Source organism: Choloepus didactylus, chromosome 19 (assembly GCF_015220235.1).
Source record: "Choloepus didactylus isolate mChoDid1 chromosome 19, mChoDid1.pri, whole genome shotgun sequence".
NCBI classification, from domain to species: domain Eukaryota; kingdom Metazoa; phylum Chordata; class Mammalia; order Pilosa; family Megalonychidae; genus Choloepus; species Choloepus didactylus.
Window position 1 is genome coordinate 38714885 of NC_051325.1, and position 12767 is coordinate 38727651.

The 12767-nt window shown below is 44.1% G+C and overlaps 1 protein-coding gene across 2 annotated transcripts in view; it reads left to right on the top strand.

Annotated features, from left to right (window-relative positions):
• ACSS2 (acyl-CoA synthetase short chain family member 2) overlaps positions 1-12767 on the top strand; it is a 44216-nt gene that overhangs the window by 25971 nt on the left and 5478 nt on the right. The window contains exons 3-11 of one of the 2 annotated variants that reach the window (XM_037811113.1): positions 5320-5411; positions 5608-5711; positions 5967-6039; positions 6321-6396; positions 6570-6684; positions 7478-7516; positions 10904-11041; positions 12097-12267; positions 12580-12713. In XM_037811113.1, the coding sequence (XP_037667041.1) occupies positions 5320-5411; positions 5608-5711; positions 5967-6039; positions 6321-6396; positions 6570-6684; positions 7478-7516; positions 10904-11041; positions 12097-12267; positions 12580-12713 (942 nt within the window). The remainder of the gene's footprint in view (positions 1-5319; positions 5412-5607; positions 5712-5966; positions 6040-6320; positions 6397-6569; positions 6685-7477; positions 7517-10903; positions 11042-12096; positions 12268-12579; positions 12714-12767) is intronic. The other variant, XM_037811114.1, reaches the window with a different exon arrangement.

Consider the following 12767-nt stretch of genomic DNA (forward strand, 5'->3'; position numbering starts at 1 on the left):
AGGGGGGAGGGCAGTGATTTCACCTTTCAAGTTGGCTTAGCCAGAGAGAGAGGGCCACATCTGAGCAACAAAGAGGCATTCAGGAGGAGACTCTTAGGCACAAATATAGGGAGGCCTAGCCTCTCCTTTGCAGCAACCGTCTTATCTCATAGATTATTCTAGATGATATATGTATTGGAAAGGCAACAGGGAAACCAGTTAGGGTTCTATTGTGGTCATCCAGGCAAGAGATGAATATGGTTTGAAATAGAGTGGAGGCAAATAGAAATACAGATGTTTGAGACTTGCTATTTTGTCCCACAATAACTTTTCTTCTCTAAGCTAAACATCTCAGTTACTCCAGCATTCCTCTCATAAGAGGTTTGAGTCCTCTTCTTACCTGGGTGTTTCTCCTCTGGAAGGCCCAATGCACCAGGTTAGATTCTGCCCTCTGATGCTTCTTTGAAGAACCCAGTTCCTCCCTGCTGCCCCTCCCTGCCATCTTTCCCTCAGCTCTTTTCTCCTATCCTATGCCTTACTTTTCTGCTACACCAGAGAGCTAAAATCCTCAATCCAACAACTTCCCTCTCATATTAAGAGGGGAGCCCTGGCTTCCTTGTCATTACTCATCAGTCTTTCAGTGATTTGACCATGAAACTTGAGTACCTTTTGTGCCATCTGTGCTTGGAGGAGACAGAGAGAAAGAAGACATGATGCCTGCCCTCTAGGAGCCCAGGGTATGATGGGAAAGATGAGGTCCAAATAACTGTAATCCAAGGTAAAACAAGTAGATTACAAGGAAAGTGAAATAAAGGGCCTTGGGAAGAAGGGAGAATGTTCAGCTTTGGGGTTGGTGGGGAAACTAAGTGGGGAAAGAGGGAAACAGGAAAGACTTAATGGAAGGTGTAAATTTGAAGCACCTGGGGGTGGAGGGCAGGGAGTGCTCTTATGTGAGGTGGGCAAGGATGACCTCACCTAGAAGCTGACATTTGAGCAGTGACCCAAAAATAGGAAATAAGTCATGTATATCTAGGGGAGAATGCTCCAAATAAAGGGCAAAGGCTCTCAGGGTTAAGTATGCTGGGTGTTTTTGCCTAACACTAAGGAGGCCATGTGGATGGAGCAGAGTGAGAGGAAGACAGAATAATAAAGATGACAACAGAGATATTGAGGGACCAGATCATGTAGGACTTTGATTTTTATTGAAAATGACATGGGAAAACATTTGAGCATTTTGAGTGGAAGAGAGACATGATCTAACTTACCTGGTGATGGTTTTGGACTAGGATGGTAGAAGTAGATGTGAAATGTAGTCAAATTCTAAATACATTTTGAATCAATAATGGGTTACAGTAAATTTGGAGAGTGTAAGTGATGAGGTAGTTCGAGAAGACTCCCCGGAGAAGGTTCCTTGGAGGAGGAAGATGAGAAGGACCTGGTGACTGTTTACCCTGGGTGGTCTTGATAACCACGTATGGCCTCTAGTGAACGGGAAGTTGTCTGGTATACAGCAAGATTCCCAACCGGTAGCCCAAAAGCTAAACCTCTCATTAATAGTTTTGTTTGACCCATATTGTTTAAAATTTTTAAAAATTAGTTGTCAGCATTTAAAAATTCAGAAGTTTTGACAAAAATAGGTTCCAGGCCTTTCATGAAACACTGAAAAAAATTGACAACACTGAGCCCTTATTCCCAGAGGACAAAAATTGGCAGGAGATAACTTTAAGTACTAGGCTGCCTCCTTTTGCCAGAGCATGTATTCTCCAGTTTTCCAGCCCTATTGTTTCCCCCTAACTGTGGCTAAGTGTCATTACACATGTGCTGCTGTTTTCTTACAGAAAAGTTGAGGAAAGTGATCTATTTCTTGTCTCGATCAAAATTTTTCTTTCAGATAGTCTACTTCACTCATTTACATTGTCTGTATACTTGCAACTCCCAGTATAAAGGAAAGAGGCCTGGACCCTGAATTCTGGTCCCTACTCTGCCAACAACCCACCAAATGATCCTGAGCACAAAACATAGCCTCTTTAGATCTCAGATTTAGAATACTAAATTTGATGTTCTTTTAAGAGTCTAACATCTTAGAGTGCTTAGGATCTTGAGATTGGCCAGTAACCTCCTTTTATCCACCAACTAGCCAGGGGCCGCAGCTGGTATATATGTCAGAGAAAGAAGATGCTGGAAAGAGTAAGGTGCCTATATCAATAATGTATAACTTGAGCCCATAGCCAGGGAGAGGAGTGTACACTGTGGGGTGTGTATGTGTGTGTACAGATGGAAGTGGGCTCAAGTAAGCTGTACTTGTATAGGTTTGTGCTTATCCTGGGTTCCTTTTATATACGCTCTAGTCTAGGTGCTAGGAATGTAGCCATGAATAAGACAAACGATCTCTGTTCTCATGGAGACAGATGATATACAGGCCAACAAATAAAATACATGAGATAATTTCAAATAGTGGCAAGTTCCATGAAAAAAGTTTCTTGTGAGTTTCCAGAGGGGCAAGCTGTGCATGTAGATGAGTAAATAGATGTGGTGTCTGTTTGTGGATGTGCCCATGTTTGAGTCCTGGGTGCATATATTTATTCTTATTTGTGCCTTTGAATGCAGATAGGCAGTTTTTATGCCTAGAAAGTTTGTATATTAGTGTATGTGATTTTATGCTTGTGACTGCACACAGGTGAGCTGGTTTGTGGTATATATGTGGGGACCCGTGTGCATGGGTGTGTGGTATATGTGAGCATTCAGCCTTAACTGGAGGCAGTCTGAAGTTCGTCTGGCACTCATCAGTAGGCCAGTTAAAAAAATGGCTTTTCTGCCCCTGGCATTCCATTCACCAGCCTCTTTTCTCCCTGTTCCTTCTCACTTTAGTGAGCTCCCTGTTCTTGGTTGGCTCCACTGAGTCCTAGGAGACCTAAGCTAAAGAGAGGATAGTAACGAATTCAGCAGGCCAGGAGCTGGAAAGAGGCGGGTAATCTTCTGTGTAGCTTCCATTAATAAGAAAAGGCCTGACTTCCCTACCAGTCCCTGTTCTTCACACTAGGAGAGGCAAGAGTCCTGACTTGGAGTCAGAAGACCTGAGGATCTATTCTTGGCTCTGCTGCTTATTATTGTCTGACCTTGGCCAAGCTACTACATCTCTCTGGGTTCCTCCTTCTTAAGTACTCTGGGTTGTAAGGAAGGAGAATGAGTACAATGGCCTGAAGTGCTTAGGGAGAGCTATGTGGTGCCAGTGCCTAAAGGAGGAGGGAACAGGGGCACTGACATGATCAAAAATGTGAAGGGAACCTTGAGCTTTGTGTGTAAAAGAAGCCAGGAGAAACCACTTAGAATAAAATTTAAACTTCCAGCCATTACCCACACAACCCTGCATGATCCAGCTGCTTCCTATCTCTTGTTCTTACACTCCAGCCATACTGGCTTCCTTTCTATTCTTTGAATAGGCCAAGCACATTACTGCCTCAATGCCTTTCCATCTGATATTCTCTCTGCCCAGAAAGCTCTTCCCAAGTATTCATATGATTGCCCATTTCTCATAACTCAGGTCTTAGCTCAGATATTACCTCCACAGGGAGAAGCCTTCCCTGACCGTCTTATCCTAAAGTAGTCATCCCCTAATATTTATCAATGTTTAAAATGCACATATCCATTTTTAGTTATTTATCCTACAGATATACTTGCAAGGAGTAAAACAACATATAAGTAAAGATATCCACAGAAGCATTTATTTGTTTAAAATATTATGGTACATCTAAACAATGGAATATAATGTAGCTGACAAAGAAAATGAAACCACTCTATATGTCTTCATGGAGAATGATATCAAAGTATATTGTTAAATTTTTAAAAAGCAAGATAATCAAGCTCTACACTTAAGATTGTGCAGTTTATTGAACATATACCTCAATAAGAATTTTTTTTTGAAAAAAGATACAGAATAGTGTATATAGTATGCTACCATTTGTGTAGAATAAAGGAGAATATATAAATATAAATGCATGTACATATGCTTGTCAGATGGGCCTGTCCCTTGGGTAGAGTGACTTCCCCCACTCTGCCATCCTGTGCTTGTTTGGGGATTGTGAGGTGCTTATCTCTTTTCTGAACCGGATTAAAATTCAATTTAAAAATTTCTGTTTTCATTGATATTCCAAGGATCTTATTAAAGATGCTGACATTGTAGCCTTCTTTAAACGTGATTATCTTGGTCACCACACTAGTTGAATTGCCCTTGCACTCCCTACTAGGAATGGTCCTGTCTACATATTGACTCTCTCTCTGGAAGTTACACTAAATACTAGTATCAGCAGTTGCCTCTAATCAGGGTGATTGGTGGACAGGTGTGGGAGTGATATTTCTCATTAATAATCTTTTTATGCAATACCGTTTGTATGTATTGCCTATTGAAAAAAATCCCAAAATAAAATTTAAAAAACACTGAGGGGAACATTCTTATAGCCAATCTCAGTATATAATGATTTAAAAAATATTTTCCCACAGTCATTTGTTATTAAATCATCCTGCTTTATTTTGTTCATAATGCCTATAACCTGAAATTATCTTGTTATATTCATTACTTGTTTTATCACCTATGCTGTCATTGGAATATAAGCTCCATAATGTCAGGGACCTAGCATATCTCATTCATCAGTGTCTGGTTTCTATACGTGTATCAGCACATACTAGGTGTTGAATAAGTGAATGAACAAATGAAGGGATGACTGAGGGAAATCAGGCTAAAACCTAGGGAGGAATGGAAGGTAAGGCTGAGGAATAGAGAGAAGTCAGCTGATAGAGGATAGTGATTCTCATATTTTAAGTGTGCATTGGAATCACCTGCTGATTATTTATACCATTAAAGTGTTGTATAAAGAGGGCTTAATAAAGAAACAGATTCTTGGGCCGTGTTATTCTGATTCAGTAAATTTGAGCTGGGGCCCAGGAATCTACATTTTAACAAGTTCCCTAGATGATTTGAAGACCCCAGTTTGAATAACACCATTGCAGTCTTGATACCTTACTCAGAAATGATCACATCTGTGATATGATTTCTCCTTAAAATGTCCCTATGATTGAAGAGAAGGGACCATCAACCTGTTTTATCGACATAAAAACTGAGGTTCAGAGATGAACAGTGTATTTTCCAATGATACTCAACATGTATATCAAGTATCAGAAAGTTCAAAGCATCTGACCAGTCATCTCAAGATGTGGTGGCAGATATCTCACTCTCATTGGACATTCCCAGACCTTGTTACTGGATGGATTTTATGACTGTTTCTGTTTCTTGTCTGGGGAAGAGGGTATCCTCCCTAATGACTGATTCTTTCTGGTATATCTCAGGGAGGGCAATGAGCCAGGGGAGGCCACCCAGATCACATACCGTGAGCTTTTGGTCCAAGTGTGTCGGTTCAGCAATGTTCTCCGAAAACAGGGTGAGTGTGGAGATGTGGGAAGGGGATTGGGGGCCCAGCCTTAAGGTATCTAAGGACTTGGGGGCAGTGGGCAAGGAAAGGAAGGAATCTGGTAACAAGGGGAGCAGAAAAGGTAAGTTTGCAGGAACTAACTGGATGGGAGGAAGTGAGTAGCAGGCAGAGTCTATGGTCCATGATCTGTGTCCTTTACCTGCAGGCATTCAGAAGGGTGACCGAGTCGCCATCTACATGCCTATGATCCCGGAACTGGTGGTGGCTATGCTGGCATGCGCTCGCCTTGGGGTTCTACACTCTATTGTGGTAGGAGTTTGGGCTGGAAAAAACGGGCAGGAGTGGGAATAGGGCTCTGGAGAAGTAATTTGGGCCTGGATAATATAGGATCTTAAATACTAGACTAAGGAACTTAGAAGGTTTGTGCCCTAGGTCCATATCCACTATCCAGCTTCTTCTGGGACCTGGCTTAGAGACCCTGAAACTTCCATGAGTAATTCCTTTCTTTGTTCTCTCAATCACTGGGGCTTCCTTTTCTCTCTCAGTATTTCTTCCCTTCCCTAGTTTGCAGGCTTCTCTGCAGAGTCTCTGTGTGAACGGATACTGGATTCCAGTTGCAGCCTTCTCATCACTACAGGTGACTGATTCTCTCACCCCTTCTCCAAAACCCCACTCCCTGAGTCTTAGTTTCCAATCAGCTCATTGGTATTTGGGATTGCTCAGTGTCGAGGGTAGGTACTGTCTGCCCCTCCTCTCCTGATCCCACCTCAACTGACCCTCTGTCAGCTCACATTAGCCAGAAAAGCCAGAATCAAAAAGCCCACTCAACAAGGGCTCTGTGGACATTGTGCCCACTAGAATAAGGGGCAAGGAGTATGTTGCCTTTCTAAGCCCTGGAATGTCTGTTGCTCCCCAAAGATGCCTTCTACAGGGGAGAAAAGCTTGTGAACCTGAAGGAGCTGGTTGACGAGGCCCTGGAGAAGTGTCGGGAGAAGTAAGTGTGCTTGCCAAATGGCCAGTGCCCTGGGTCGACTAGGCCTTTCCCTATGCCAGGTCCTGGGGCTCAAATTCCCTTTGTCCCCCTACTCTAGGTAGACATAGGCAGGGCCTGCCAAATTTTCTTTTGAGCCAACCAGCCCCACCACCTCAGACTTTTCTTTCCTCCAGGGGTTTCCCAGTGAGATGCTGCATTGTGGTCAAGCACCTAGGGCGGGCAGAACTGGGCATGGGCGATTCCTCCAGCCAGTCTCCCCCAATTAAGAGGCCATGTCCAGATGTGCAGGTAAGTCTGGTACTGCTCTGCCCTCTTCTTAGAGCAAACTGGCTCCCTCTTCCTGCCCAGGAAGTTCCTGATGTACTCCTTTTCTAATAATGAGAATATGGGAGCAATCCTAGGAGTACCTCCTCTGGCAGTTCTGGTTGGGAGCTGGGGACTTTGACCTTGAATGTGGGTAGGATCCACCTTGTATCTCAGGAGAACTTAGCATGAGAAATTGTGAGGGAGACTGCTGTGCTGGTTGGGTTTGGTGGTAGGCACAGAAGATCCTCAGGGCTTGTGTTTGGGTTAAAAATGTGGTGACTTGGGTGACTATATGTAGTCACCTTGATTTCTAGGCTGTGGCTTGGAATGGATTACCTTTGTGGCCTAAGGGATGCCCACGATAGAAGGACAAGCGTCTGGGCCTCAAGATACGGCCCTTGTTAGTTTTAGATACAGTGCTTCTGGTGGGAACAGTGGGAAGTCCAGTAGTGGTCTGCAGATGTGAGGGGCATGAGGGATGAAATTTCTGGAGTCCAGAAGGACAGAAAGTTCCTGAGATTCTGTGACTTGAGGGGCCTTATTGGTCTTGGGGATAGAGAGGTAGTCCTAGGGAGCTTGGAGAGCCCAATCACTGTTAGGTGTTCTGAGCATACCGGAGCTGGGATCAGGATCAGAAAAAAGGAGACTGGGAGGACCAGTGAGAGGGGGGTCAGAGGGAAAGGAGGCACCCAGAGGTTTGGGGTACACTGACCCTTCCCTCTCACCTCCCTATACTTGGACCCTGCTCATCAGCCTTTCCATGGGCTCTTAACAGGGTAAGCTGAAAGAGAAATCCAAGAGCATCGAACCCCAGGTATCCACTTCTGCACTGCCTTGGGCACTGCTTTCTTGCGTGCTTGTCTGTGTGTCCATCTGCTCTTTGCCTGTTTGCCCCATTGAGGTGGCTGCCAGATCCAACCTCCTTTCCCTTGTCCCTGGGCCCCTTGCCATTTGAGCCATTGTGAAGGGTTGTGAAATCAAATGCCTGTTGCTGCCTTTCTGAACTGTCATACAGCATGGATCTTAGAGAGGTAGCAACAGACTTTGGATTCATTTCTGCTGCTCAGGACCTTTGTGGGAGAGGGGACCAAGTAACCTAACAGAAAGCATTTACTGTGCACTAAGCTAGGATGGAGCTAGCAGAGACAGGAAGAGGAGGAAAAGGTGCAGGAGGTACAGAACCTGTCCTTGGGAATTCAGCATCTAGTTTATATACTACTTTGGGATTAATATACTGCTCATAAATTCTCTAATATTATTAAGTACCAAATTAAACAAAAGTCACAATGTATGTGGTTCTAAGATGGGAGATACATGAGTGGGGGCTCCGAGCAGATTAGTGTAGAGGAGAGAGTGGCCCTGGAGTCCAGAGACCTGAAGACTATTTTTTACCTATATGACCTTGAACAAGTCACATCTCCTCTCTGGGCTTCAGTTTCCTTCTCAGTAATGGAGAGATGCACCCTTGAAAGGAAATGGCTTCTCTTACTAAAATAGAACATAGAGCCCCCTGTGTCTTACCATCCTCATAGGGTGTCTTATTCTAAATCTGCTATGATCAATCTTATAGGCTAATGGTAGATATAATATAGCTCCATTTCTTTATTCTTTTTAGCAGAATAGAGACAGATCTGATTCCCAGGGACACTGCTTTCCTTTAAGACTCAGGCAGGGACCACTTCTCTTGAAAGAGATAATAAACTTAGGATTAGGCTATAGGCTCTGGAGCCAAATTACTTGCGTTCAATTCCTGACTTTACCACTTGCTACTGTGTGAGCTTGCCTCTCTTGTCTCAGTTTCCTCATCTATAAAATAAGGATAATAATTGTACCTGCCTTTTAGGGTGTTGTCAATATTTGTAAAGTGCTTGGCACATAACTACTCAAACATGTTAGCTTTTATTGCTTTCCCTTAACAAAGCAGACAGGCTGGCATTTCTAAAAGGGAGACCTAAAAGAAATAATAAATTCTTGTAATTCTTAATACCAGAAATCCTCAGGCCACAGGTTCCTGGATTTTTGTTTCTTGGAGGTAAGAACAATCAGTTACTAAAAAAAACTAAAGGGCATAAAAATGGGCTTACAAAGTCAAGGTTTGTTGGTCTCAGAATTGCAGTCAAAGCTTCAGAAAACTTGGTAGAGCTTCAAACCCCCTCATCCTCAAGCGCTCTTTGCAGGTGTTCTCCTCGACTATGTTACCTGTGAGCTCTCTCATGTTGCTTTCCCACACCTGGCCACTTCCCTCCCTGAGGCTGTATCCTGGTCCAAGGACAAAGGCCAACTCTTCTATTCTTATTTTAGAAAATTAAAACCTTTTCCTGGTTCAAAGCTCTGGGCCCTCATAGGCAACACCTAATTCACAGCCAATGTTTACTCCTCTAATTGAGCTTACCCTGCTTCCTGGTGCTTTTTATGGACTCTACACATGGAGTTGCCCACTCCTCCCACAAGGGAAACGGTTTTACAAAAGTCCCCTAATTGCAGGGCCACGGTCCAATTATGCCTTGTTCTTACATGTACTTAGTGCCTTTTCTATGACAGTTCACACCAGTACTGTGGACCACCACTATTTGTCCAAAGCAATGTTGACACATTTATGCTTCAGTACATTAATACCCTCATCTAGAGTAGATCATTTGGCAGGGAAAAAAGTGTTCACATGACAATGTATGTGTAGACCCATATGGCTCTTCCACTATAAAATAGCGTATGTTCTTATGTTTTCTAGCTTGTGAGCAGCTTTTCTCTCTTTTTCTCTCTTTAATGGCAACCTCTTTGGCCTGCACTTGTCATTTTTACAATTCTCATATGCCAAAACTTTAAATTATTTTAGAGAAAGGAACATATAGTACAGGAAGAGAGGAATTGTTGGAAGAGTCATTTTATGATTTATCCAGGTATACATTTGATATTTACTAGGTAATACCTTTCCCTTTTGGTGTTCTCCAAATCCTGTGAGACCATTAGGGCAAGAATGATTACTGTCATTTTAAAAAGGAGTGACTTGAGATAAAGTGACTTGCCCAAGCTAGAAACTGGCAGAACCTGGATTGAAATCCAGTTTAGTGTTTGGATAAACTCATAAAATTCAGCTTCATTCAGCAGAGAGTAGACTCAGAAAACAGGTTGTTCAAAGAGGTGATATAGTCAGGAAAGGAAAGCTGTTTTGAGGAGAGTTTAAGAAATTCCAGGATGACAGATCCAGAAGTAATTATCAAAGGCACTATGGAGGAAGGATACATCGCTCTACTGGAGGAGAAGTCCTTCTTGGCCCTTGTCCATCAACTTGAAGCAAGGCTTCTTGCTGAATGAAACCTGCCCCCTCCAGCAAAAGTCTCCCTGAGAAACCCCACAGATAACAATGGTGTAAGGACAGGGGCAGTGCTAGGGGAGGAACCTCCATATGTGGGTGAGGTGTGGACATGCAGGAAAAGGCACTTGGACCAAAATCTGTTGACTTTCTTTTGCTGCCAACTAACAGGGTCAAGTGCCTGCCTCACCTGTGGGCTCTGACTAATCTTGCATTTCTGAATTGTTTGGTGTCTGCATCCCTGCTGATGACCCACTGGTCCCATAAGTACATATGTGTGTATGTAGACCTGTGTATGCACATAGTTATTCTTCCAACAAAAATTTACTGAGTGCCAGGCACTTTGCTAGGCATTGGGGCATAACAATAAATAAATAAATAAACAAAACAATAATACTTTTAAAAGACAGACATGCCACTACCCTCATAGAGATCATTTTCTAGTTAGGAAAGAGTAATCAAGTAAACAACTAAATAAAATGACTGGAAATATATGCTGTGTGAGAAAGAAACATGGTACTGTGATCAAGAATAACAGTAGAGGTGGGGTTGGAAGTGGGTATCTACCAGACAGTTCAGGGAAAGCCTCTCCAAAAAGGTTGACATTTTTGCTGAGAATTGAAGGATGAGAAGGGACCAACCAACGGGCCCTTCTCAGCCTGAGACAAGTTAAGAGGAGTTCTGGAGTAGGGGTCAGGGGAAGGATGGCAGGTGCCCCTTTTCTCTGCCCCATTCTACCCTTGCAGGGCTGTTTCTCCCTTCCTCCCTTGGCTCCCTTCCCCACTGCCAATTCCACTCCAGTACCTCCAGATGCCAGGTAGGGGTGTTTCTTGCCCCACCTTGACCTGTTTACAGTTTTTCCCTGCTTGTTCCTGTGTCCTACCCCTGCAGATCTCCTGGAACCAGGGAGTTGACTTATGGTGGCATGAACTCATGCTAGAGGCAGGGGATGAGTGTGAGCCTGAGTGGTGTGATGCGGAAGACCCACTCTTCATCCTGTATACCAGTGGCTCCACAGGCAAACCCAAGGCAAGTATTTGTGTGTGTGTGCACTGTAGTGGTAAGAAGTGAGTTTCTGAGGAAGCAGATAATGACATGAATTTTACTCTACAACCCTGAGTTTCAGATATGTCACATTACTTTTCTAAATCAAATTAAGACCTCAATCATACACCTTACTTCACTTATGGTATAAATAAGTGGTGAGAAATTCAATCTCAGATATGTTTTAATGCTCCCCTCCCCCAGGATGAGACAATTTGGGTGGGGGCTTTCATGGTACCCAGAAAAGGGAGAAAGGTTCAGTCCATGTGGCTGACATGGATGTTCCTTGACCATGCCCTTGTTGTTTGGTTGAAGTAGAGCAGTAGAGCTACCCTGTGAACTCAAGGCAAAGGCTGGCTGCAGGGATCCTTCTTTGGCTCCTAATATCTCTGCCTTTAGAGTTCAGTCACTTCCACATGCCACAATATTAACATCACATTCACCTTCCAGGACACAGTATAGGAGCTCAGAGTTGGCCACCACCATTTCTGGAAACACTTAAGAAAACTCTGACTCTTCCATTGATTTGAAAACTATGTCACTCTACCTTCCACACAACCCAATCCCTAAATTTTTATCTATATATGGACTATCCCTCAATAGGCCTATACAAGCAGAATTTTGACTTCTCCTTTCTAGGTTGGGATAGGGATGGAGTGAGCAAAGAGAACTGTCTCTCTCTCTCTCTCTTTATTCACTGACTCACTCTGTCAATGTGTAATTGAACATGTGTACACAAATACACAAAGATAGACTTAGATGTGAGTATGCTAGAAGTGTAAGTGTATGAGAGTGTTGCGGGTGGCTCAAATACTATCTGAGGGTGTAGATGTGAGTAATGGACTGACTATGTATGTGTGGGGTGTGTTAAGGGAATGAGAACATGGAGAAAAGGAGGTGGAAGAGAGATGGATGTTGTGAAAGGGGTGCCGGCAGGGCCAGAGTCCTTGAGGAGGATCTTCCTCCAGCTCTCCCCTGGCTGTTATTTGTTCAGTGGGTGTGGGCACATGTCCCCCATCTGAGGCTCTGTCCTCCCACAGGGTGTGGTACACACAGTTGGGGGCTACATGCTTTATGTGGCCACAACCTTCAAGTATGTGTTCGACTTCCATGAGGAGGACGTGTTCTGGTGCACAGCAGACATTGGCTGGATCACCGGCCATTCCTACATCACTTATGGGCCACTGGCTAACGCTGCTACCAGTGTTTTGGTGAGAAGGGAGCTGGGACCTATGCCTACCTGGCATAGAGCTGGGGGATGGACAAGTAATCTTGGGTGACCACCTCCCAAGGTCACCTGGTCTAGAGGCAGGGGGACTTGTACAATGACCTGTTTCCTAGACTCTGGAGAAAGAGGAATTCTAAGGGGGTTGTGTATCCTGAATGAGAAAGTCTCTTGGCTTGTCTAGTCAGGGAGTAAAGACACTGGGATTGGTCAGAAAGGGAAAATTTTGAACTTGAGGGAATGGTAGGGAAATGGTGGGGCTGTCGAGAAGTCATGGGAATGACCAGCCTTGGGTCAGTTTGAGGGGATCCCCACATACCCGGACGTGAGCCGCCTGTGGAGCATCGTGGACAAGTACAAGGTGACCAAGTTCTACACAGCACCCACAGCCATCCGCCTGCTCATGAAGTTTGGAGATGAACCTGTCACCAAGTGAGACCCCTCACCAGCTGCTCCCCCATGGATGTCCCTCAGAACCGGGTGCTG